Source organism: Saccostrea cucullata, unplaced genomic scaffold (genome assembly GCF_032062105.1).
Source record: "Saccostrea cucullata isolate Sc308-1 unplaced genomic scaffold, CSIRO_AGI_Scuc_v1 ctg787, whole genome shotgun sequence".
Lineage (NCBI taxonomy): Eukaryota > Metazoa > Mollusca > Bivalvia > Ostreida > Ostreidae > Saccostrea > Saccostrea cuccullata.
In genome coordinates, this window is record NW_026933448.1 from 338,226 (window position 1) to 364,992 (window position 26,767).

General features: G+C 33.9%; 1 protein-coding gene across 15 annotated transcripts; it reads left to right on the plus strand.

Moving 5' to 3' along the window:
* Positions 1 to 4,892: 4,892 nt before the first annotated feature.
* LOC134238354 (tropomyosin) lies at positions 4,893 to 26,011 on the plus strand. 15 transcript variants are annotated; one of them, XM_062720494.1, is made up of 10 exons: positions 4,893 to 5,186; positions 5,813 to 5,938; positions 12,448 to 12,581; positions 15,170 to 15,287; positions 18,804 to 18,874; positions 19,423 to 19,498; positions 22,283 to 22,345; positions 23,150 to 23,219; positions 24,297 to 24,421; positions 24,844 to 26,011. In XM_062720494.1, the coding sequence occupies exons 1-9, from the start codon at positions 5,073 to 5,075 to the stop codon at positions 24,377 to 24,379; spliced, it is 855 nt and encodes a 284-aa protein (XP_062576478.1). In that variant the 5' UTR covers positions 4,893 to 5,072; the 3' UTR covers positions 24,380 to 24,421; positions 24,844 to 26,011. The 15 variants fall into 15 exon arrangements, with proteins under 15 accessions (XP_062576478.1, XP_062576477.1, XP_062576475.1 ...); XM_062720493.1 differs by lacking the exons at positions 15,170 to 15,287; positions 23,150 to 23,219 and adding exons at positions 15,342 to 15,459; positions 22,738 to 22,807; XM_062720489.1 differs by lacking the exons at positions 15,170 to 15,287; positions 18,804 to 18,874; positions 19,423 to 19,498 and adding exons at positions 16,091 to 16,208; positions 18,610 to 18,680; positions 20,178 to 20,253 and having other exon boundaries at positions 4,895 to 5,186.
* Positions 26,012 to 26,767: the final 756 nt, after the last annotated feature.

A 26,767-nucleotide genomic window follows, 5' to 3' on the forward strand; every position in this document is an offset into this window, starting at 1 on the left:
ATTTTGGTTACTAGTATTTTCTCTAAATAAGTCGGGATTTTCTGTCCCAAAGCAACACATCTGTTCGTAAGCCTTATTTGTTTGCAGACGTCGATTCTCATTGATAATTTTCTTTTACATCCTTCAATCAAGCGTTTGTTTCTTCATCTACTGTATGTAATATAGTACACATTAATCTAAAGCCTTAGAATGATATAACTGTATATACAGTATAAATTTTAACATCGTCTCTATGTGTAATCGATAAGGCATTATTTTGCATAGAAGAATTTTATTCTTATACATTTCGGCATAGTATGCTTATATAAATCCTTAGACCACTATGCGAGAATAGTAGAGTATGGGTTATATAGAGACAAACTGACAGGAAGCATAATAATTTACAATATCAATGTCTTTTGTCGGATTCTGTACAATATAGCTGCCTTCTTGTGTAGCTGCCTTTGTGTGTACAATTTTATTATCATAGGTTTGTTTCTTATACAATATAGCTGCCTAAGTATATACAGTTAATGTTAACATTCTAAATTGCATTCTTATACACTATATACGCCTTAGTGTATACATATTATCAAGTTCATTTCTCATGCATTAAAGATGTCTAAGTCTATACAATTTTAACATCCTTAGTCGGTTTCTTATACAATATAGATGTCTAAGTCTATACAATTTTTACATCCTTATTTTTTAAACAATAGAGCTGTCTCAGTGTAATTTTAACATCATTACTTTATTTCATATACAACAATATAGCTATAGATGTTTCAGTGTATACGATTTTTAAATTCCTTAGGTTTGTCTTATACATTATAACTGCCTCAGTGTATACAATTTAAATATTCTTGAGAATGGTGATTTCTTCATTAACACCTTTATCTTTATAATTTCCGCGTTCTTTTTTACATTATATAGATACTATAATAATTAAGCGATGAGACATGGCTTCGGTAAGTCTGACAGCCATTTTGTTTCCAAAACCCAATATTCTTAAAAGAAATGATCAATTTAAAAGAAGCATCGAGCTTTATACTTTTATCTGTTTATTATATTATTTATGCAATTGTTAAAAAAATCTTTCAAATGGAATGATTTAAGAATATGGCTTTGGAAGAATGCTGACGAAGAAACAGAACAAATAAATGGGTTTAGTTCAATGTTATAACTGGAGTGCGTGTTTTCGAAATCTAACACTGTTAATTCTAGTTTAAGATTGTTCTGACATAAGAAATAATTTAAAGTCTACAAATTATCGGTGAGATCTGGACAGATCTAGTGAATTACATGCCTAGGGACGAGTTATAGGTAGCTCTAACAGATAGCGCGCCAAATGGAAGGCCGCCAATACCACAACTCAGACGCAGTTATCATCAAGAAATTCTGAAAACATAACTTATCATCCATCTTTAAATTTGAATACTGCTGTGAAGCAATTATTAAAATGTTATCATTCGCAGAACGAACTCAAAGTAAAAACAAAAACAAACTAAAGTAAAAACAAGTAAAATCAAGGTTAATAGGTCTTGTTTGTTGATTGACTGTTTATTCTGAATTTTAATGATTTAACTTTGCAAACTTTTGTTTTTCTTTTGGTAAGGGTTCTTTTTAACAGCACAATAATCTTTAACAATATTTACTGAAATTGAATGGCATCTATTAAAGAAATATTATATACTTTATTATTTTATTATTATGACAACTGTACTAACTGTATCAACTTTACTAACACCAGGAGAAGAACTTGTAAGTTGCAAGAACTTGTTTCTGTTTTCTTTTGTGTTAAACAATAAAATATGTTCAAATCAAAGAAATATATAATTGTGATATTCAATTTAAAAAAAAAATGAATTTGAACTTGATTTTAAAATTTGATATGCAGTGTTAAATATATCATGTCTATTGTATAACATTTTAAATAACACAATGTTATATATGTTGCATAAATTCAAATCTTATAACATATGACCTTGTATCAAATGGATCTTGTCAATGAAATATGGAGTTGGCGAAGAACATGAGAGAGAGAGAGAGGGGGGGGGAGGAAGAGAATGGGTACTCACTGGACATTATATGTTGCTTGGGTTTTAAAAATCTGACTTTCATGATTAAGACACCGATAGTACATCTGTCAAATTTGGAAACTTACGATGTGTTTGATCTTGACAGTCATTGCTTGTTACTTGATACTTATCTCTCGGTGCGAGGAATGCGGAATTTCCTCTGTTCAGCAGCAGCAGCGGCTCGTTATGTATCTGTACTCTTATAACAACACAACCTGTAATACCTGTCTACCTAATTATAAAAGGATATCCACTGATTAACTGAATTATAACAAACAAAAATAATACAATTCAATAGCAATACAAAGCAAAACAAACAAATAAAAAATACTAACTTTAGACTCTGCTTTAGAAAATTATATGATCTTGTTTAACTTTTTCTCTGCATTTTAGTTTTGAAGGTTGTTTTTAAAAATATATACATTACCATGGTAATAAACACTCTGCTTGGCATATGAATCATTTTCAGCTATGTACTGATAAAGCGAACAGAATTAGAAAAAACTTTCCAAAAATACCTTCTTCAAATACAGACAATGGCGACTTCGTGGAGGAATCTCTGTTAGCTGAGATTTTCAAATATTATTTTAATTCAATTTCTTTATTTAATAAATTATTTTCTAGCCTTATTCAATATTAAGGAAAGAGTACCCCACACATAATCAACACCTCAGTCGCAAAATTCATGCAAACCTAAGGTTGTAAATATAATTGTGTAAAATGGCATTTTACACAATCAAAATAGTTTTTACTCAAACAATTTTACAACTTTGAATTAAGACTGTGTGATTTATCATTATTAATAAGAAGAATACCCTTACAATTATATGCAGCTGGATGTAAATAAAACCCATAGGGATGGTGTCTAGATCTGCTATATGAATTATGCAAATCACAAAAGATACAGTCAAACACGTGTACTGGTAATGTTATGACATTAATGAATGAATGGCGATCTATACAAATACAGTCAATGTTTGATCATAAGGACCAGGTGTTTCTAATATATTCCGGATTTTACAGAGCAGCAGAATCCGAATTTATCTACATATATTTTCTCCTGCCACGGGTGTACACGGGAGGGGGTCCCTATAAGTCTTGACTCCCGTGGTTAATTCCGGGTCTGTGATATATTAACATTTTAGTAATAAAAAAGAATGTCATGATTAAGACACATAATCAATGGATTTATTGTTTCCGATGTAAATGTTTTGTTTGTTTAAAAGTTGATGATAAAGATTTGCAGATTCTTAGATAGTGAGTACAAAAATATAAATTTGCATAATACATAGTACAAGCTAGCGTGCGAGTTTTTGTAACTACGACAAAACTGTAGTAATAAACAATTTAAATTAATAAAAAAACAACTAAAGTTTAAAATTACTTTCATGGAATATTATATAAATAACTATAATTGAACAATTTTCGACCATTAATTTAAAAAGAAATTGCAAAAAAAAAAAACAAAAACAAAAAAAACAAAAAAAAAAAAATTCTATATACCTATTCTTCATTTAGTACCATATTGATTGTACAGACCAAAAGATTTTTGAAATAGTCCAATTTCAAACAGGTTTTAAATATTATATTTTTGGATAAGGAAATATTTCAAAACCCAAAATGTAAAACGATTTGTTTTTCATGTGTTTCCATATCTATATCTGATGACCTATAGTCCTGAATTTCATAAAGATAGAAATTGTTTTAAATATTATACATTGTATTAAATATTATACGCTAATGTCCACTAACAATTAAATACCCTTACAGATTAAAGAGAATTAAAGATAAGATAATACGTGTAATAATAAAACGTTTTAATCATGATGAATTTGATTTGTTATGACGGCAATGTAAATTACATTTAGAAATATACATTTAGTTTTATCTCTATATACATGTCATTTTTTTTCCGAAGCGTAGAAAATTCATAAAAATGTAAGATGTACAATGTATCAAAACCCATAAAATGATAAATATCAATATAAATTTTGGATTAACGACAGTTGTGTTTTTGTTCAGAGGGAAGCTCTAGCCTTGCACATTCCCGCTCGTCATCTGACAAGGGTACAGTCACCCACTCACGTCGCCGCTGAAGCAGGTTTGGCGACTTTCCATTAAACAGATCAGCAAAATAATACTCAAGACTAGCACTTCTCGTAGTAGAGGAATAAACTAGCACAATTGTTCACAAAACCTCTTTTTTAAAGAAAATTATTTAAAAAACAACAACAAAAACAACAGTCTTGTTATTTGCTATCAGAGTTAAAAGCGCTTTTGATCCGTATAGACAACAAAAACAAAGTACATGTAAATGCGAAGTTGTAAAAGCATCTTGTAACCAAACCGACATATAGCAGATTTGTGGGCGAAAATCTGCTCAGATAAAAGTTTTCTCTTCCTAGTTTCGTTGTCATAGAAACCCACATGTGTTCTACACACGGGGTGATTCTATGTTGAATTTGCTTGTTAGAACCTCAGGTAAATTAAGAAATGGTGAAAATTACAAAAACTGAATTATCTAGACAATTGAAATTTGAAAAAAATAAGTCAAATGAAGAGCAGTGAAATGCAATATGATTTAGGACATGGCTTTAAGAATTGAAATTTTTGGGGGGAAAATTTGGGATATTTTGGAGACTGGCACCCCTCATTCTACTGATTGGAATCCCCCAACTCCAATCTGTTATTATTATAGATTCCGAAAAAGGATGTCGGGTTATCTGGCGGTGTGGATGACGTAGCACTCTAGGGGTTCCCTTCGCCAGAGATATACCCTCTGTGATAGGCTATTCCTCACATTCCGTCTCTCTCTCTCTCTTCTCCAATTATTTGGAAGGCTAGTGTAAGTGTTTACTTCAGTGTAGCCCTTTCGAGACTGAGGGAGCTTTGGTGCTGGTAGTCAAGCGGTTCTCGTCTGCAGTTGAAGTCTTCCCCGTTCATTCCTTTTTGCTTTTGATATTCCTTTTATTTTGTAGTAATTTGTAAGGACCACGTTTTAAATACAAAATAGCCATGGACAGCATCAAGAAGAAGATGATCGCCATGAAAATGGAGAAGGAGAACGCCCAGGATAGGGCAGAGCAGCTGGAGCAGCAGCTAAGGGATACAGAAGAGCAGAAAGCGAAGGTAGGCCAAATAACCAAAACAGATCAATGGAAAAAACATATCTTTTATAAGCAACTTCTTTCAAACTAGACTCGACTCTGTAACAATGTAATCATCGAGAACAATTTCATGAAATGATGTATATATATATTTATTTATGATTTTTCTTTGATATTTTAAGATTTATAAAAAGTTGAATATGTTTTTTTGCAAACGTTTGCTGTTAGAAGCAAAATGGCATCATTTGCAGACATTTTGCGGCCATCTTGAAATCTGATCTTATGCCTTCTGAACTCGATACCTATTTGGCATGATGTCTTCAAGCTAGGAGCAAACCTTGTTTTGTTGACAATTCATTGCATTCTTGTTGTAAACTAACAACTGATGTTGTCGTACTGTATTCATAATTATACACAACATTTCTCATCGAGAAACGTCGCATGCGCTCTTTTCTTTGCGCTTATCATTGCAGAGCATGTTAAAAAGCTGAAGACAATTCCCTTATAATTAAAAGCCCCAAACTCTACAGCATTGAATACCATGAACAAATAGAAATGGAACACATGTTGTACGTGAATTTTTTAACATTGTACGTGTTTCATGTGGTCAAACAAGGTCAAGAATTCAAAATCATTATTTTTTTTCAGATAGAGGAAGATCTCACAACACTGCAGAAAAAGCACTCCAACTTAGAGAATGAGTTCGACATCGTCAACGAAAAGTACCAGGATTGCCAGGCCAAGTACGAGGAGGCAGAGAAAAAGGCTTCCGAGGTAAGCAGACGATATTGATGACGTCATTTTAAAGTAAAAAAAAAAACATGGCGAAATTTTTATGAAAACCCTTCCCTTTCTCCGTATACATTGCATGGCTAGCTTCCTCAATAGTTTGGAAGCCCAAACTTTCAGCTTTCTGGCTTCTGTATGGGTGTTCATGTGGATTTTTTCTCTTAATTACATGTAATTAACATGTATCGTCTTAACAACGATTTCACCATCAGTGTTGTAAATTTTTTGTGTGTGAGTGTTTGATGTAGATTTAGAATGTTTACACTGGAATTCGGACAAAATCGGTATATATCTAACAGTGTGTGTTGTTCATTGGTGTTTTGTTCAAGGATTTAAAGGATTGGAAAACTTTACACAGTGCCATGTTTGTGGTTAAATTTTCTGCACTAAGAATCCTTAGGCTGCAACAGACACTTATCTGCAGCAGATAATGAAGCGCACACTGTCTTACACCTGATGTGACGTCACGGCTCCCTATATGGGAATGTAACGCGAAGAATGTTCTGCCAGTCACTCCGCCGGAACCAGGGCTCAGTATTGGCTTTGCCGATAATTGCTCTTACTCCGTCGCATCGGAGCACTATTTATAGCCAATAAAACACTCAAATGTGACCCCGATTTAGATTTCAAAACAAAGTACACGTGGTCAACGACTTTTAAAGATTTTTTTAAACAATTGAGGAAAAATAAATAAGTAAAAAGTTTTCGGGAATAAAAACTTTGCCACTATTTGGGAGTTGTAATTAGTTTATAATTTGATCGGATGGAGAGGAGCGGTGATTCGGACTTAGTGGACACTATGAGATGGACGGATAGTTGTGATAGTTTACAAGTGGAAGGTGATTTAGGACTTGGACTTTCTCAGGATTCTGTGGTTAGTATGTCGTCCTCGCAGCTCTCTCAGGATTCCATCACTTCCTCACATTCCATGGACCTTAATCCGGAACTCTTAACAGATGGGACCGGAAAGAAAAAGAAAAAATCTGGAACGAAAAAAGTGAAAAAGAAAAAAGACAAGGGTGTTGGGGATGGGGGGACTGGTGAGAAAATTAAGAAAAGTAAAAAAGACAAGAGTAAAAAGAAATCGACGGCGGGATCTTCTTCGTCTGTCCGACCGGAACCGGAGGGGGGTAACCCCGTGATCCACCCCCCAATGGACGAGTATGACCGAGTGATATACAGTAATGACCCGATATTCTCAGACATAGACATTAGTGAGGAAGAGGAAATAAACCAAAAACCCAGGCGCTCCTCCCGGCCCGGGGGTCTAATGTTCTCCTGTCTGTCCCTGGGAATCCAGTCCAATACAATGATTAAATATGCAATTATTGGAACAGAAGTACAGAATATCTTAAGAGTATCCTTAAGACGGGTATGCTATCCCTAATAATTTTCAAGATGTTCTTTCTATCTTGTCTCAATATTTGAAATCTTTTTCTTGTTAGGTATTTTTAAAGTCGTTTTTGTTCAATAGATATGTTAATTCTATAATTTGTATGTTGCTGGAGTCTTTCCAAAATGTTGGAGTGATTTCAAGATGTTAAAAACAGTCGGATGCGTGCGCCCTTACTCTTCTGCTCTCTGAAGTCTTGTCTGTTTTTACTTTTTCCTACTTGTCTGTTTGTATCACAATTCTGCTGAGCGCTTTCTGCTGCGCAGGCATCATCCTCACTGTTGCCAAAAATAGACCGAGGAAACATGATTCTCCGGCTGCAGAAGAACACATGTTGGGGATTTATGGCAAATGATTTGTTGGTATTTTGTATTGCACACAGTAGGGGCTCCGCAATCTCTCATACCAGATTAACTTAAGGGTCATTTGTCAGTAATGATCACATGTAATAAGCGTCCAGTCGTGTGCCGCAAGACAAATGGCAGCATGTGGTCGGATTGGGATTAGCGTAACGAAATAAAGCACCTTAATTAAAAAAAACTTCGTTCTATTCTTATTAGGAATTATACAATAAGGGAAAGTCACAAGCAATTTCTTTAAATAGGGGTAAACTTTAGAAAAATTAATAACCATAAGTCTTTTCCAGTGCTTGATACTAATGTAAAATAAAATTTAAAAGAAACCTATGCAAATATTTACCAGTTTACAGTGATTCTCAATAACAGTGGTCAATGCTTTCTTTCCGTTTTCCCCCACCTCCTCTTTTTCAACTGAAAATTGATTTCTACTTGCCTAAATGATATTTTAATGTAAAACGTTTAAATATATAGTTTCTGAAGGTTATGAATGAAAACTATTTGTTTAATTGTTTTTTTTTGTTTAATTGTTTTTTTTTTTAAGGATTTAATTTTATACTTTCTAGATATCTGTAATTGTAACGAAAATGCAACATTTTTTTATTAATATATAATTGAATTTTAATTTATAAAGATGTGAATTATTTTTTGCCATATATGGGAATAAGTGAACGAAAAGGGGCGTAAAACCAAAGCATGAGACAGCCAGGTAAATATTTTTGGGTCACATTAGTCATGTGACATTATTTTGCATACTATCCTTAGCCATTGATGGGACAGGACGCGTAGTGATATTTACAACTAAACAACTTTGGGATATCTCACGAATACATGCCATTTCACTTTAGGAAAACTTTATTTTTATTTGAAGGATATCTTTAAATCACTAAGGAATATATCTAAGTTTATACAGAATAACCATACTATTTTAACGCGGAAGAATAAGGAATTAGCGTGAAGCGGTTAAGACCGGCGAAAATATCTTCCATTTTTGTGTGGATTTTACTAGGATAAAAAACTTAACCAAAATGTCGATAGGAGGTGCAGGCACGCTGAAAGCCCTTAAGGACAAAATGGGCGCTTTACGGGAAGAAAATGACATTCTAAAGGAAAAGTTAGAAGTTCAAGTTCGCATTACAGACAGCCTTAAACAGGAGAAAGAGAATGTAGGTGTTGGCCATATTCATTTCCGCTCTCAATGTATCCCGAATTTCCTCGGGATATTAAGCATGTGGTTCTCAGTATGATTCTTTACTTCTCCTGTATATATACTTCAGTTGTATCTTAAAATGCACATATAGCAAAATCAAGCTACGAGCAGAGATGATATTAATGAAATGTATTCCAAAAAGGGGTTTAAATATGTGGAGGTCTAATGTGTCATTTGAAAATAACCTTGTTTGTAAATGTAAGGTTAGGATTTACTCGCACGTTTTTAGGAGATGGTGAGTGACTAGTGTCAGTTTTGGGACATGAAGATCGGAATTGGGCATTTTCCCATCTATTTCATCAGTCTGCTACTGAAATGATTGAGGATCCCATGTTCCTCTTTGGGATTTTAACGGCATGAAAATTAAAATTCCAACACCTATTTATAAACTTCTAGTAAAATTTTATAGGTCGGATGGGGAGGGGGTCATGTCTTCAACTGAAAAAACAGATAATTGTCTCGGTTAATTAACTAGTGGCATGTTTTGAATGTTTGAGGTTGGGTAAATGTTAAGCGTCAAGAAAGTTTCATTATTTCAAAAACAAAAAAAAATAGATGTTAAAGTTTTGGTTCATGGTAATATTAAAAAAAAAAAGTTAGCAGTTGTTTTCTACGAGTGTTAGTTCATTTTAATATGACAAGACTGTGAGGTCCTTGGTATTTTAATTGATTTCAAATTGCTACTCTTGGTTGGGTTCCTAAGTATAAGTTACAGTTATGCAGTACTTCAGACTTTTCTGTGTGCGATTTCTAGACATTAATGATGGTGGTGGTTTTGTGCATAGCAAGGAAGGAAAACTCAAGAATTTGTTTCCTTTTTAGCATCAGAGGGCAGTACAATGAACTTGTTGACACTCGTTTCCTCCTTTAGGAATGTTTAGAATGAATTCTATATCATATTTTCACATCAGCCAATTAGTAGAGACAATTAGGCCCAATTGAAACAAATAGTTGATTTTATCAAGGAAGGGTGTAGACCAACTGCACCATTAGATAGGGGCTTTTGTTTGGCAGAGTATTTATCAGTTTTTCTGTGGCTTGGGTTAGAGTTACCCTATCAAACACACACACTGTAAACTGCCACTATCAGGGGTCAACCTTATAAACACTGGCCTGACCTCATAAAATCTACATTTACTACCTCTACTATATATAAATAATAGGAGTAAGACATAACATGGAGGGCCTTACAAAGGGAAATTAACATACAGTAATGATAGTCTTTATGCAATGACTAATATGTTAATTGTATGATAATGAGCACATCAGCATAGTGAAGTGATCTTTATGAATAAGGACTGCTAAGTCAGACAGGTATTCATTGATGGAATATGCACACCTGCAATATTATGTAGAGGTGGATAGTTTGGATTGCACATACTGGAAAAGTTTATTGCCTTGGGACTAGAACTCAAAATTATTGACAAACTGCATTACAGTTGTACTTAGTCAGAAAACTGGTAAACAATACTAATGACCCTAGGAATGTGTCAAAGTCATCATGTAAACAAGAACTTTACCACAACTGATTAAGGTTTGGTGTCTTGTATTTCTATAACCCCAGGTCTTCAGTGCTTAAAAAAAATCTTATTAATAAGTCAATAACTGTGTTTATACAAAGGTATTGACACCTGTAACATTTTTTATTTGATTTATGAACTAGACCAGATGGCTATCGGTCCTGTCCCTAAGGGACACACTCTCAGGTGATACCGTACTGACCCCTGCACCAGAGGGTCACGGCTCACAGGTGATCTGGTACTGAACCTGTTCTGTCTCCTAAATTGTCATCATAATATTGGGTTTCTCTGCAACAATAATTTTCTCATTCAGTTTGAGTTTACCTGTGATCTGTATAAATAGGATGGTATTTATTTTAACGGTTTAAACTTTCCCTCGCCTGTCTAAGCGATGGAGGAATTTCCTTTGGGAGGTGTGTACAGTAGCAGTGACCTTGTGTGAGTCATAGCTCCCCCTGTTATCAGTGAGAAGCTGCTGACAAGGATAAAATACTGCAGTCAAAATTTTTCAGAGAGTGCTTGTGTTTAATAAAGTTAGATGAATCATATTTCTTCTATTTCTCCACCTAGATCGTGTCAGCCACTAGTTTGGCTAGGAGATATTTGAGTTTACACCATGTAAACACAGACATATTGTCCTGTATGACTGGAATCTAGGAGGTTTTCATACAATATATTTTCAAAATATGCAATAATAGCCTAAGGGGATGTTTTGCTCTGAGTGTAATGTATGAGTATCCCATGATAATATTTTGTTTTATAGGTAGCATTTGATCCAACTTGACTATGAAAGAGATGGATAGTTGTTTCTGTAAAGATATTAAAACACTGTTCATATTTTGATCAATGATAATAAATTTTGGTGTGTTAGACAATACATAGCCAGTTGTTACACATATTTAATCTATAAAATTCCTGTTTGCATGCATAAGACTGTGTCATTTCAGCAAGAAAATGTTATTGAATTTTAAGTAATTTTTGCACCCATTTTGAAGATTTGGACTGAAGGGTTAGGCAGTTTTGGAATGAATAATGTTACACACTGATATCTGAATGAAAAGGGATACAATTTTACAAAAGATAAGTGCCTGGCCAGATAAGGTGTCATAAAAGGTTAAGTAGGGGTGGTATAATTTTTTGTACAAATATTTTCTCCTCTAATCAGCTACACATGTTTACATCAGAAGGTGTAGCGTGGTATTTTAATATAAGACCAGCCATTGACTGTGTTGTGTTTGATTTATGTGGCCTTTAGTCACGGTTAAGTGCTTTCTGTTGAATTTAAACCAGACCTTCACAGATAATGCATGGTTGTTGGATGAATGCAAGGAATCTGGGCTTGATTTAAATTACGTCAACATGAAGGATTGTTTATTTCTACTATCCACGTAAATGCCTCAACTTGTACATATACCTATTTGACCATATATAGCAAGAGTTGAACATTTTTAAATCTGTCCATGTTAACTTTTCAAGGAAATGTCTTAAAATTAATAAAAAGCTTTTTAAGAATGAACCAATCCACGTGCAGTTGCAACAGTGAAGTATGATTTTCCTGCAAATTCCGAGTTCATTTCCAAATTTTGGGAAAATAATAAAGTGCGTACATATGAGGTCTAGCATGTACTTGTAGCATGAAATTAAAGTGACCTTCAAAGTTCAAGCAGATTTTAACTTATGAAGACTACAGACAATGTTTAAATTATGTTAAAATTAAATCAAAATTCAAATTAATTTAAATTTAATTTCAATTCAAGTTAAATACATAATATATATCTGTATATATAGATCTATAGTTTACCAATAAGACAAATTCTACTCTTTGCTAAAATGATCTGATCATAGCTAGAAATCTAGACAAATGAAGATACATATCATATTTAAGTACCTGTGAATATTTTATGTTTATAGTGTATTTTAGATAAAGTGCCTGTAAATACCTTTTTGTATGTTTTTCGTTGATGTCTATGTCTTCTAAGTCATGTATACGTACATGTTACATTGCTGTGTTGTAGTCAGAACAAGAGATCCAGAGTTTGAACAGGAGGATCCAGCTTCTGGAGGAAGACATGGAGCGGTCAGAAGAGAGACTCCAGACCGCCACAGAAAAGTTGGAGGAAGCTTCCAAAGCCGCAGACGAGAGCGAAAGGTAACACCCACAACAATAGCACTCCACACTATAGATCTATTATAATGGCATTCCTACTAATTGCACAGTCAAAATTTCTTTAAAGGTTCAATTTAATTTTAAGTGACAAATAATTTCAAAGATTAAATATTTCTAATAAATTTAATATATAATGAAAATTGAGAATTTAATTTTGAAATCAAATATTAAAATCAATGCAATTTCACCTACCGGTATATATTTATTCATTGCTTTTCATATGCATTTATGCAACTTGAGATTGACGTAATAAAATATTATTGTATTCATTGTAAACTCTATACACCAGACTACTATTTTTCAAAATTTAGAGCTAAGATTCATAATGCAATTTTAAAACATTAAATTGTTTTATAATATAAATCTGTATGGTGTATAGGGTCCCTGTATGAGATGCCATGAGTTGCCTCAGGACCTGAGATTGTAGAGAATTTAACGGTTTATAACCAGTAGACCAGAACTGCCTTAACTGTCCAGAACATTGTAGATAACATTGATTTTTTTCCCCATGGATATCTCCACCTGTAAATTGATTGTGTTTAGGCTTGTCCAGGCATCCTGTGTACAAAATGAATTCTTTGCAAACATTGGTTCTGAGGCTTCTCATGTTGATATAACCACAAATCTGTATTTGTTAGGCATATTAGAAAATTTCTTGATGACTTGGTCTAGGGATAGAGAAGGGGGGGGGGGGGTCATATCGATGAAATATCATGTGTTGGGCAGTCTACGCGAAAGTTTAAAATTTTACAGGACAAAATGTCTGGTAAAAATAAATTTTTTACCAGACCAAACAATTTCTTATCAGACCAACTTTTTCCCCTTTAAATCCATACATCATTATGATACTGAGGTTGAGAGGGTGGGTTGGATGGGGTTAATTCTCACTGTGAAATTTAACCTTAAATAAATTCAGAGTGAAATAGACAAGTTAACTATTTATAATTTTCCTTTGTAAAGGGTATCTATTTATACAATTGCATTTATACATACAACATACACTATATCAAAGAATTACTTAAATTCAATATGCACTTTCAATGCATATTTATTTTTCCTGAAACAATTCATTATGGTTACTCAAGTTCAATGATTATTTGAAAATAATTTCCCAACCGAATCTACGTATGAGCTATCTAATTATTTTCCCAACCAAATCTACGTATGAGCTATTTAAAATCTCTAATCCTTGATAGAGGAAATTTGAATTAAGATAAAAATGATCATGACAGGGTTGTAATACATAAAAATTAATTAGGTATTACTGCTAAATTGGTCAAATAAAGGATATTTGTGGGGAATTTGACCATGTGTACCTCTTAATTTACATTTATTTGGCCCAATTTTTTATCGGACATTTGGTCCTGTATACTGAAATTTTTTATCGACCCGACCTAAATTTTACCGGTAAAAACTGACGGTCCGGTGACTTTCGCATAGACTGGTTGGGAATAAGAAATATGCGAAAGTATAATAACATGTTAACTTATGGGATGGAAACTTATCATCCCCTATTATGCTGGGATTATATCTTAATGTTATGTAAGGAATGTGATGCAGGATTCATACATCTACCATTTATAACTCCTGGTATGATGTTTATCCCATAATTTAACTTTAAAATTCTATTTAAATATGCTCCCTGTTATCAGTTTGTAATTCTAGGGGATAAATTAGGTAGACAGGGCCTTTATTGCAAAAATGTGTACATGTAATTGATTTAACAAAAATGGAACAGAAGTATAAAGTAAACTCTTCAAAAGAATTTTTTGATAGGGGATTTGATTATTATTGTGACCTAGTTATTATCATGATTATGGATAATATACTAATTAAGCATGGTTCTGCATGTGGAAAATATTTGTATAAAAATTGTCAGAGGTACATGAATTGTAAATTATTATCTTGTATGGAAAGTTGAAATCTGTTGGCTTTATATATTTAAGGGAAGTCCTATTTTGATTATCAATAATTGTCAATTATTCATTATCCTCTGTTTGGCACACCTACTAAGAAATATCTTTATATGATTGGTAGACAAGGAAAATGAAGTAATAAAATAAAGACAAAGTTTGAAAATGTCACCAACAGATTTCATCCTCTTTAACATGTATCTTACTATTACTATGGAAGCATGTAAACCAGGAGAAAGACTGGGTAAGTTTCCCCCAGAAAATGTTTGTTATTTTTTGGATGCCAGTCCTAAAAACAGACATTTTCTGACTCCAGGCTCTATATATAGATTTATATATACAGCTTGGGTAGTCGTAGTATGTCTCTAATGCCAAAGGGTGATGGAGGGAAATACTGGGGAGGCAAAGTGGTTTATAAATTTACGTCACAAAAATTCTATCTTAGCCAGTCACAAATATCTGCACTCTTATAAACAGCGGCTTCTTCATATCTTCCTTAACACAATATTCCTTGATAAAATCTGACTATGGTTAGACGACTGCACTTCTCTAAGGGTAGAACACTACCTGTAGTGGCTTCCCTGTCCCTTCATTAAAACATCAAATCTGATTGGCTAACTATTGATGCTAATTAAGTGTTTTACCCAATGGCATTAGAGGTCGCAGGACCCTAGAGAGCAGGAGCAGAACAGATGAAAATAGAATGGATGATATGGAAAGCAAACTGCGACAACTGACAGAAGTCGCGGAGCAGGCTGAGAGCCGTTACACTGAGGTAATAATGCCCACAGCCAAAACATTATCGCATGTTCTATCAATTTTTAAACAGAGCCCGTCGATGCTTAGAAAATAAGAGTTTATTGGACGATGGCCGGATAGACCAACTTGAAATGAACATGAAACAGATGGAACAAGTGGCCAATGAGGCCGAAAGGAAATATGAAGAGGTATGTAACCATGGTAACCCCATGGTGACAATTGGATGTTGTACTAAGCAGGAAGTTGGGATACCTTAAGGTTTGCGTGGCTATTAATGGAGTCCAAGATTTCTTCTTTTACAGATGAGGATTAAATTAAGTTTTTTGTTTTTGTTTCAGAGTGTGTAATCATGCATGTCTTCAGAATAACTAATGTTTTTATTTTTTTTGCTTCCTAATCGTTTCGTTTGTCTGTTTGTAACAGAGCGCGAAAAGTTTTAGAGAGCAGAAGTTTTACTGATGATGAGAGAATTGATGCTTTAGAGGCACAGCTTAAGGAGGCTAGATATATAGCAGAGGATACGGACAGAAAATATGACGAGGTCCAATTAGCAAATCCCTATACTCACCATAAACCTATATATTGGCATGCAGCCTGTAAACTTTGTCATGTCACCTTTAACACTGTAGCAGCTCTGCTTCTTTACCTAAATCTTCTGTAGAGAATCAAGATCTTAGAAATAGTTCACACAACCCACATCTAAACCAGGAAGATCAAAACAGCCATATCAACAGGCTCATCCATGGCTTGTAGTTTATTATGGGTTCATTTCTAGTGTGTGACAAAGCTTTAATTTAAAACAATATCTTCTTCCACCAGAAACCGTAAGGTGTTGGAAAACCTCAATAATGCTTCTGAGGAGAGAACGGATGTCCTAGAGAAACAGCTCACTGAAGCCAAGTTGATCGCAGAAGAAGCCGACAAAAAATACGACGAGGTGAAGCACACAGCTCTAGACTCTCACAAAGCTAAACAGCAAGCTTATTTCATGTGTATGTTTGTGCAGTTAAAATTGGTGTTTGGGAGAAACAATGTTTTGGGAAGTAATATTTTATGTATACATGAAATAAGATTGTATTCACTGTTTGTGATAGTGATGTTTAGCTTGAGTCGTGCATCCCTCTGTAGCTGTGACAGTTTTGTTTTCCTCCCATTGAAAGTCAATAACACCACAGACAATAACAGTCTTCATACTGTTTGTAGGAATTTTCTGTTTTAAATCAAGTAGTTATTATGTTCTCTCTTTTCATATTGTGATGATTAAAAAAGCAAACTTTCAGACATCCCCCATCACATCCATGAAACAGAGAACAAGCATCGGCCATCATTTCCATAGTTACCCCCATTAACTTTGCCTCTTTCTACTGATTTAAAACTCTTTTGATCTTTTCCATTCATAAATTTTATAACTTCATCAAATTTTTAAAATCTTATTGATCTGAAGACAAATATTGCATCTTGGAGACTAAGAACTATTGGAATGCATGGCTGATTATCTAATACAGAAACCCTGACTAATTAACCCAACATTGGTGATATATGGGGGATAGAAGGTGTGAATTTTGATAAAAAAGTTGTTCTCTGTCTCTGAAAGGGCTTCTACATGTTATTTTATTTTTTTTATTTCTTTAAAAAAATTGATTCCCAACCATGATTGTTAAGAATCAATGGCAAACTTGTTTTCCTAAGACTGAAATCATGAGAGTTTCAGAGAACCTTTCCGTATTTCACAGACCTTCATGTATCACCGCGAATGTTATATTTACAGGACTGTGAATGCTGAATGAAGCCTGGCTATTTTTATTTATTGATCTAATTAGATACACTGGACTGCTGGTAGGAACAGAAAGGTGCCCTAAAGATCTAAATATGCCCCCCTTCGAAGAAGGGAGGGCATATTGCTTTGCTGCTGTATGTCGGTCTATTTAGTTTCCATTCATTTTCTTCACAACCATTGCACATACTGAACCGAAATTTGGTATACAGGTTTATCAGGTGAATATCCAGGTCAAGTACTGTTTTAGTTATGATTGCACCATTTTTGACAGAGTTATGCCCCTTGGACTTAGAAAAATTCCACTTATTTGCAGTTTCCGTTCATTTTCTTTGCAGAGGTTGCACATATTGAAATGAAATTTAGTATACAGATTTTTCAGCTGAATATCTAGGTCAAGTTCTGTTTTGGGTAGGATCGCACCCTTTTTGTTAGAGTTATGCCCCTTGGACATAGAAAAATTCCACTTATTTGCCGTTTCTGTTCATTTTCTTTGCAGAGGTTGCACATATTGAAATGAAATTTAGTATACAGATTTTTCAGCTAAATTTCTAGGTCAAGTTCTGTTTTGGGTAGGATTGCACCATTGTAGACAGAGTTATGCCCTTTTGGACTTAGAAAAAATCCAATTTGGGGGGAGGGGGGCATAAGTGTTTTACAAACATCTCTTGTTTAGATCTGTAGAGCACCTGTCCTATGTTCTTGTTCAGTTTGACATTTTCAAGCTGATTTTTACACATTTTTAAAAATCAGAATGAAAAATATTTGTTTCAGTAAATTCTGTATTTCTCAGTACTTCTAACGATGGTTTCAGAAATTCAAATGTTTTGTACTTAAGTTATGTTAGTCAGATGTGAGGAAAGAAATCATAGCTACCGGTAATAGATTTTATCAGATTTTGATAAGAAAGTTTTATCAGCCTAAGAACTAGTTCTCTCCAATTTAAGGCAATATTGAAGTAAAGTTTAAAAATCTCAACAGAATTTACTGAAGTGTTGATAGTTTGAATGAAATTGAACTGATTTTGTATTTATCATGTTTACCTTTTGAATGTTTTGTTGATTGTTATCTTGTTGTTTTATATACATTGACATTTTAAAAATTATTATTGAAAAAGTATCAATATATATTATTTTATCTTATTTTTAATTAATGATAAACGTTTGTTTGAATCCACATTAACAACCTTATAGAAAGATTGATATTAAATGTATAGCTCAATATTGAGAAACATTAAGTTTTGAACTGAATCATGTTGAGAACAAATTTTGAGCTCTACATTCATTGTTGTTATAAAGTGTTTGTTGTTTGTGATAGCAAGGCATGTCATTTCAAGTTTCAATTATTATTACTAACCCAAACATATAATGATTGAAAAAAGGAAAAGAAATTATATATTAAGATAAAGAGAAATATTAAATTTCATATCAAGAACTTAACTGAAATAAATATCATTTGAATTCAACAAGATTTTATCTTAAATTTGGATGAAATGTCCATTATGGAGCTAAATTGAGTTAAAACTTTTGGATCTATTGTTGACGTGTGTCTGTCTGTGTCACAGGCAGCCCGTAAACTTGCTATCACAGAGGTGGACCTTGAGCGAGCAGAGGCTCGATTGGAAGCGGCCGAGGCGTGAGTATCCAATGGACGTCCCGTCCAGCGAATGCCTCACAGTTGTCTCCCCCCTTAGTTAGTTTTATTAACTCTGTGTGTGTGTGTTTACAGTCTTGCTTGTATGAAATTAACATTTTGTAGGCTGCACGAAAATTATGTGTACTTGAAGGAGAATTAGAAAGAGCAGAAGAACGTTATGAATTAGCAGAAAGGTTTGTCCTCTATAATTAATGCTAAAATGATTCAATTCATATTATAAAACATTGAATATATCTTCTATAAGATATAAATCATTTGTAAAAATTATAAAAGATAAGCAATGCATATTTGAATTCAATGTAAAGAAATGAATGTTCATAAAAGTGTACTGCATGGAGTTTTAATGCATGAATGAGTGTGTTTAGGGACAGGGGGAGGGGGGGGTTAGTTTCCAGATAGGTATATGTATAAAAACATTCTCGGTAATGGGTGTTTAAAGATTTACAATATTGGTTTTGAACTAAATGTGGAGAATTATGAGTCTTAAGTGTAGTTTATCTGTTACGCTCACACTACAAGAGAATTTAACAAGCAGTAAAAGGGGAAGGAATGTGATGGGGAAAAATCCACAATTATCCCAAAAGTTATATACAAAAATGGGGGAGGAGGGGGGAGGGGCAAGGATGAACAGAGATTCAGTTAATTAGGTTTGAAAGGGTTTTATTGACATCCATGCATGGTTTACTAATTTGTGTATGTTTTTGTTGTTTTCCCTTTACAGCAAAGTTAAGACATTAGACGACGAATTGCATGCAGCCACTAATAGCCTTAAAGCTTTAGAAATTTCTGATGAAAAGGTATGTACCTTGTATCAATGGTCAGGTGAGCTAAACTTCCAGGGAACCCTGTTCCTCTGTGAGTTTGGCTCAGACACGGTTAACTACAGTAAGACGATGTGTCTATACATTGGGTACAAACAGTTCAAATGTTAAGATTCCTTTCCCCACTTCTCCCAAAGCATGTCAACTGCACGCCTATGTTTTGTGTGAACAGTATATTTGAACTGTTCAGCCCAGTGTGTACACACCGATTCAGTCTGGATATTTTCTGAAGCGACTCTATTACCCCAAATTCTGGAGTGGGTGTGGCATGTTGTGATGGCCACTGACCGCATGTTTCTCTGGTTCCCAGTGTTGTGTGCATTCAGTCTCTCTCTCTCAAAACTTTGTTTCATTTAAAAGTTAAAGATTATGAAGAACAGTAAACTCTTTTCTTCTTTTGATTTCATTTCATTTGATTTGATAAACAAAATCTCATTTTCAAAACAAAATGTGCTGTAGTCTGCAGCCTATCAATATTTTAAAATATTATTCTGGAGAAGAAAATTAAGATAAAAATATCTTCTGGATAAGTTGAAAGAAATATTAAATTTGGCTTTTGATTTAAAAAAAACAAAATAAATCAGGGGAAAACCCAAATTGAGTACAATGTAAGGCCACCTGACTTGCCCGTAAACCATCTCTTGTACCATTACAGCAAAGTAATTGACCTAGAGGAACAACTGTCAGTTGTGGGTAACAATATCAAAACCCTGCAAGTCCAAAATGACCAGGTAAGGGGAAAATATCCAGGCTGGATCAAACAGGGTGCAACTTCACAGGAAACCCAAAGGCTGAGTCAGAAACCAGTTCCATGTTGTTGAGCCTTATTTAATTGTTTTTAGGAGGTGGGTGGGTGGGTAATTCATTTAATGAAACAAATATGCCTAGCTGAAACTTAATATTTAAGGATTTAAACATGGAACAGGTTTCTGATGTTGAGGACAGGCCGTCTTGGTGTTCTGACGTGGGGCTGCATGCCTGAAATATTGTTTGGAAATGTTAGTCTTAATTTCTAATATTGCAGGAAAGTTTTGGAGTTGGAAGAAGAACTTAAGGTGGTTGGCAACAATATGAAATCATTGGAGATCAGTGAGCAAGAGGTATAAAAGTCACTCCCAGTGAACCTCAGCTGGTGTGCATGACGATGTATGCAGGCCTCTAAGCATGCTCACATTTGGTTACATCAGATTCAACATTGACCTTTTAATTTATTTTTTGGTTACATTATTTGTATACATATCAAATACAACAAGAATGTTGTCTTTGTTTATACAGAGAAGGGAAAAGAAATGCAAGACTATTTTTTTAAAATTTAAACTTTGTGAAAAATGTATCATCATAAATGCATAGTAATTCACTCGCACATTGCTCCTCTGTGCACACTATTAAACTCCTTATTCTTTACAAATAAAAAACATTACTTCCTTTGAGGAAGGGAAAAACAGAAAACCCATTGTATCTGCCTTCTGCATGTCAAGATCCCCTATAACTTGGTTAAGAATTCATCAATGTTTTCTATTGACAAATTTTTTGGGCTATGGTTTTAATTCTTGATTGGTTGGGAAGGGGGGTGGGTATGGAATTTAAATATGCCTTTTAATAAATACAATGATATATTTGTTGGGCCATTCCAGTCAAAATCTCAGTCATTGTAGCAAATCACTTCAGTAAATCATTTATGAGTCTTGCATTTTTTCCCCACCAACCTTACGGATTGTATAGTGTGTTGGTTTAACATCAGATAAATAGTCGTAGAAGTAAAGTCCACTAGGATTATACAATGGCTGATTTCACAACAGCTTGTTTGGATACTTACTGTTGGGGGAAGTATCAAAAGTTGTCAGAAGATGTTTTTTGTGAACGTCATCAGAATGACGAATTAACAAATCAGTCCATCAGTTGCTGGAGAACATATTTAGCTGTGAATCAAGCTGAAATCTCAGGTGACTGATGGACCCAGAGTAAAATAACCTGAATATGTGCATGATATAGCTAGAATCATCCATAATGTTGAGAACTGAAATATGTGACAGCACTTGACGCCCCTCAGATGGGGGAGGGTGGGGCCGGCATGGCCAGTGTTGTTAACATATCACTGTGCTTTTGTCCATGCTACTTGTCCATGCTAAAGTGTACATTCCATGCTAAAAGCCGTTACTGAAGCAAAATGCTTGAGTGATTTTAATTTTTTTTGTCCTTAATGGGGTAAATTTGCACACTGCATGATGAAATTGTAATCTGTAATGATAAGATTTTGTGTACAATGTTCTTTGAGAAGAACTATTTGCCAAGACTAACCCTTGAGAAATTAGAGATTGTTAGTGTATGATATCAGTGTAATTCTGTGCATGCTCCGTACTTAGTTTTGTTTTTTCGATGTCCGTGTAAGAGTGAAAGTAAGCATGGAGTAAATTCTAGATCCTCCAATGAAATCAGATCACTGTTCAACATATAATGGATGACAAAATTTAGGAGTTTTATGGGGGCTTGTAAACTTAACAGGAAGTGTAGTCTAATAGCATTGAAGGTATTGCTTCACATATTTCAGTTACATATATATTGAGGTATTAGGTGCTCATTATATTTATGTAAAAGGTATAAAAGCTTTGAGAACAAAATCAATTAACAATTTCTTTTGTTTCAGTGCAACTTCTAATTAAGAATTATTAAAGCTAGAAAAATTAATCAACAATTTATTTCAGTTCGCCTATAATATCAGTTGAATGTTTGTATATATGAAGTTTTGAATGTAAATTTCAGGCTTCACAAAGAGAAGACAGCTATGAAGAAACCATTAGAGATCTTACTCAGAGGCTGAAGGATGTGAGTACTTGTCATTTCCCTGTTCTGCTTTATTATCTCGCTTCCCAACTGCAGTTTTAAAAAAAATAATGCATTTATTATTTATAATTTTCAAAGTAAGGAAAAAGGATAACATATGTTTTATTGATTATCATTCAAGAGCTTTTTAGCTGTTTCTTTAATTCATTATATTTCTTTGTGCAGCATTTTATTGTCAATCAAAAGCATGTTCTGAAAGGGAGGGTTTCATGTAAATAATATATTATGATTTTGAATTGAATTTCCCAGAAAAATTTAACAATTTTAAAACTACATAGACAAATGGCTGTAAATCTTTGTGAGATATAATGAGATATTTGTGAGATCTAGTGAGATATTTTGTGAGATATAAATGTGCGAGTCCCTCTCTTCAGGCTGAGAACCGTGCCACTGAAGCTGAACGTACCGTATCCAAACTTCAGAAGGAAGTGGACAGACTAGAAGGTAGGCCCAGCATGTCCACAGGAGTTACCCCCTCCCCCGGTCCACTCCGCAGAGTGGGAATTGTATCCAAGTTTTATAGAGGACCAATGTAAACGTCTTTAACCTTAAAAGATTGAAAAGAAAAATCTGTAACATCCTCAGGTATACTGAGTAGTATAAGTTGGCAACATTAGAACTTGGATACAACAAACCACAAGGAATGGCTCCCTTATTAATACAGATTTTGTTTTCAGCAAGTGCCTGGCAAGGAGTGTGCATTGTAGAGTGTTCCCAAACTAAAAGCATGAGAATGCTTAGTATATTTTGGTTAGATCTAAAACATGGCATTAACTTTTACAACAGAGCCAGAATCGAGCTGAGATCGCGGAGAGACAGGTATACACTCTCCAGCTAGAAAACGATAGACTGTCAGGTAACAATGGCACCACCGTCCACCGGCTTCAGACATCCTCATCTCTTTCTGCCTTCTATTGTTTAACTTTTTTCCTACTAGATTTTCATTTCATATGCAAAGGACTTTTTAGATGATTTAGGGCAGTGGTGAAAATTAATTACCGATAGCTGTAGCAAATTTAGAATACATTTGAAAGCTGCTTTTTACATAACAAATTTAAAAAGAAGCAAATTAATGAAATCTTTTGAATTTTTTCATATTTGTGGAATGTGGAAAATTTTGCAGACTTGATTAACCTTTACATTTTTTTTGCTGACTTATTTAATAAAATAATGTTTTTTTCACAAGACAGTACTTGCCCTTGTGCTTAACATTCCCTACACAGAGAAAAATGATTTATTAAGCCCCCAAAATATGCTTATAAAAAAGTCAGAAAGATGGTAGTTATCTCCCCTTTTGAGCACGCTCACTCTCCTTGTGTGGTCTATCTCTATGTTGTGCTTAACTGGTAAGTATCTCAGCTCTGATTGGCTCATAACATAATGAATGTCGTAAATCTTGTCATGTGTTGCTGATGTTTCTCCATCATTCTAAACACTTCCTCAAATGCCAGCTTAACCAATCACCATGATGTGTGAAAAAAGACCTTTTTGATTCAATTATTATACAGGAAATTTATTTCCCTGTAAAAATAAACCTTTGTCTCAAATGTTAATTGGTTTGAAAGACAGAAAAAAAAGAATTTTTCACAATATTTGGATTAAATTGTAAGAGTAGTTTAAATAGGTGTAGTTGCACATGTATATTAAACTGTTATCTCCTATATGTTTATTGTCTTTATTATTAAATAACATTGAATAGAAAAGGTATTAATGATATTTGTAATGTTTAGATAGGTATTTTAGATTTTATTTGTAAAATGAGCTTTTTTGGAAAATCTTAAGATTTCAAATTAATCAGCATGAAGCATAGTAGGAATTCTTTTGATATTAAGTCACTTTTTGTTTGAATTGTTTGTTGCATTAAGGTCAGTCTAGGGACTGATCCCTGCATGATAACTTGACCTATTGGCATGTGTTTGTGTGTGAATTCCAGATGACTTAGAACAGGAAAGAAAACAAAAACAAGAACTCCAGGCGGAAATGGAGGCCACACTTCAGGATCTCAATAATTTGTAGAACCAGGGCTATTTTTAGATGATCTACACAATTTTTGTACAGGTTTGATCCACCTTCATATTATTAACTGTAAACACAAAGAATGTACTAATTGCATTTGCATGGAACTTCGAAATTTTTTAGTTTTGCATTGAATTGTATAAGTTTTTATGTATGTTACAAATATTATACAAAGTTGATGTTTGCCCTGCCCTCAATAGTAGATGCTGATTTAGTTATGTTCTCTTAAGCAAAATGTTTTCAAAAAGATAGAGCCCCTCTGATCTTCCTGAATCATTAGGCTTTAATGATTGAACATGGTCACTAGGGAAAATAAATAGCAAAATTGATCATCCAGCATTTTGAATTCCCTGTCCTTTTGCAAACATCAATGTGATTTTGTTGACCCATAGCCCTAGCTAAGATGGCTACGTAAATTTTCTATGGTGAGGAATTGTAAAGCAGTTTTATTTTGTGAATTTCAGATGAACTGCTTGCAGAAAAGGAGAGATACAAGGCTATTAGTGACGAGTTGGATCAGACCTTCGCCGAGCTCGCAGGATATTAATTTTTCCTCTCTTCCCTTCACCTCTGTCACAGGCCAACACACGAGACGGAAAGACTTTTTCATGGCTGGCACACGGTCACTGTTGTAAATGAACATTTATTATATTTCATCTGTATAATGGTGTTAGAGATTTATTTAAAATGTGGACGGAGATTTTTCTTTATGACTGATCAAATGTATTTCATGAAGTGTTCTCGTGAACAAACTTTCTAAATTAAAAAAAATATTATAAAACTAATGAGGGTGGACTTAGATCTTTCTTTATATCATCAATTCTTGTTTCTGTATGTTGTATGTTCAAATGATAGGCATGTTAAAACAAACTAGGTTACTAAATCAGATAATATATATTTATATATGTTTATATGTGATACATATTTATATTGTTCTGTATATAGAACGATTCATTTTTTCGAATCTGCATTGAACTGCCAGACATAGGGTTGCCAGTCTTAGGGCCATATCTCTCCTGCGCTCTAGTAACCTGGTTTCGTTTTAACATTTGGCTGTGGGGAATTTTGTTCGGTCAGTGGTGGAAATTTTGGGGCCATCCGAATGGCAACATTTAATGGTGACTTCCAAATGCATATCGAGCCAAATTCAGGGGAAATGCATTAAAATTTAAATAAATAAGACTTCCCATCCACCATAGGCATGGCAATATCCAGCTTTTGATTCGTTTCTGACGGCCATTTTGATGCTAAAATTTCCACACCTGTCTACAACTGTATATATATATATCCTTGTACACTTTGTAAACATTATGTACGCCAGTGAAGGTTTACCATTGTACAAGGTACATCATTATTTCCAATTATAGATGTATGTGACAAAGATTTGTCATTTCCTTAATTTCTATCTTCTATAAATTTTATATGAAATTTGTTTATCTTTTTATCGTATTACACAATTGTTATATTTTTACATAGGACTCTGTAGTTTGTACTAATAACATGAATTTTGTTTACCAGTAGACAGGGGAGACCACTCTCCGCTGGTCACGTGATATTCGCTTTCTCTACTGCTTGAGTCTTTTTGTCCCTGGATATTGCCTTAACCGAAATAAACTGTACTTGCTTACCTGATCTCTCTGTTTTGTACTTAATCATATATCTCAAATTACCAATACACGACCGGAGTTGATATGCACTTGGAACCAGACAGTAGTTACATGGCCTGTGGTCAGACCATCTTTAAAAAAAATGTTTGCTTGCCCTTTCCCAACTCTGAGAAAAAAAAGGTTTTGTAGGTATGGGGAAATTTGTTTTAATCCAAAAACACTCGTGTACATGTATATGAAGTTAAGGTTTCGTCAAAGGTCAACATGTTCAAAAATTTATTTTTATAATAGCCCCAAAACTATATGAGGTATGGGGTTAAACCTTTTATAGTTTATCAATTTTTCATTGATTAACAGATAAAAAGTGTCACTTGATAAAAAAAATACTTGGAAAAAATAGTAATTGAGAAAAATTCTTCATAAAAATGCATATATTTTCAAAAAATACACCTAATTAATTCCTCGTTCTTAGTGAAAACCATTATTGCGGAAACAAAATATGTTTATCAATGAAGGGCAAGTTGGACTTGTATAGCCTCTGGAAAGTTGTTTTCCATGTTTATTTTGTCCAAATGTTAAGACTTGAAAGTGAAAGTACATTGCAAGTGGCGGGTTCTAAAGGGGTCTTGTCTTTATACATGTCATGCTTTCAATAACAGCCTTTCAGAGACCATTTACGTCCAACTTGCCCTTCAATGATAAACATATATTATATCTGCATTGATGGTTTTCACAAAAAGGACAGAATAAAGCAGGTGCATTTTTTTAAAATATGCACATT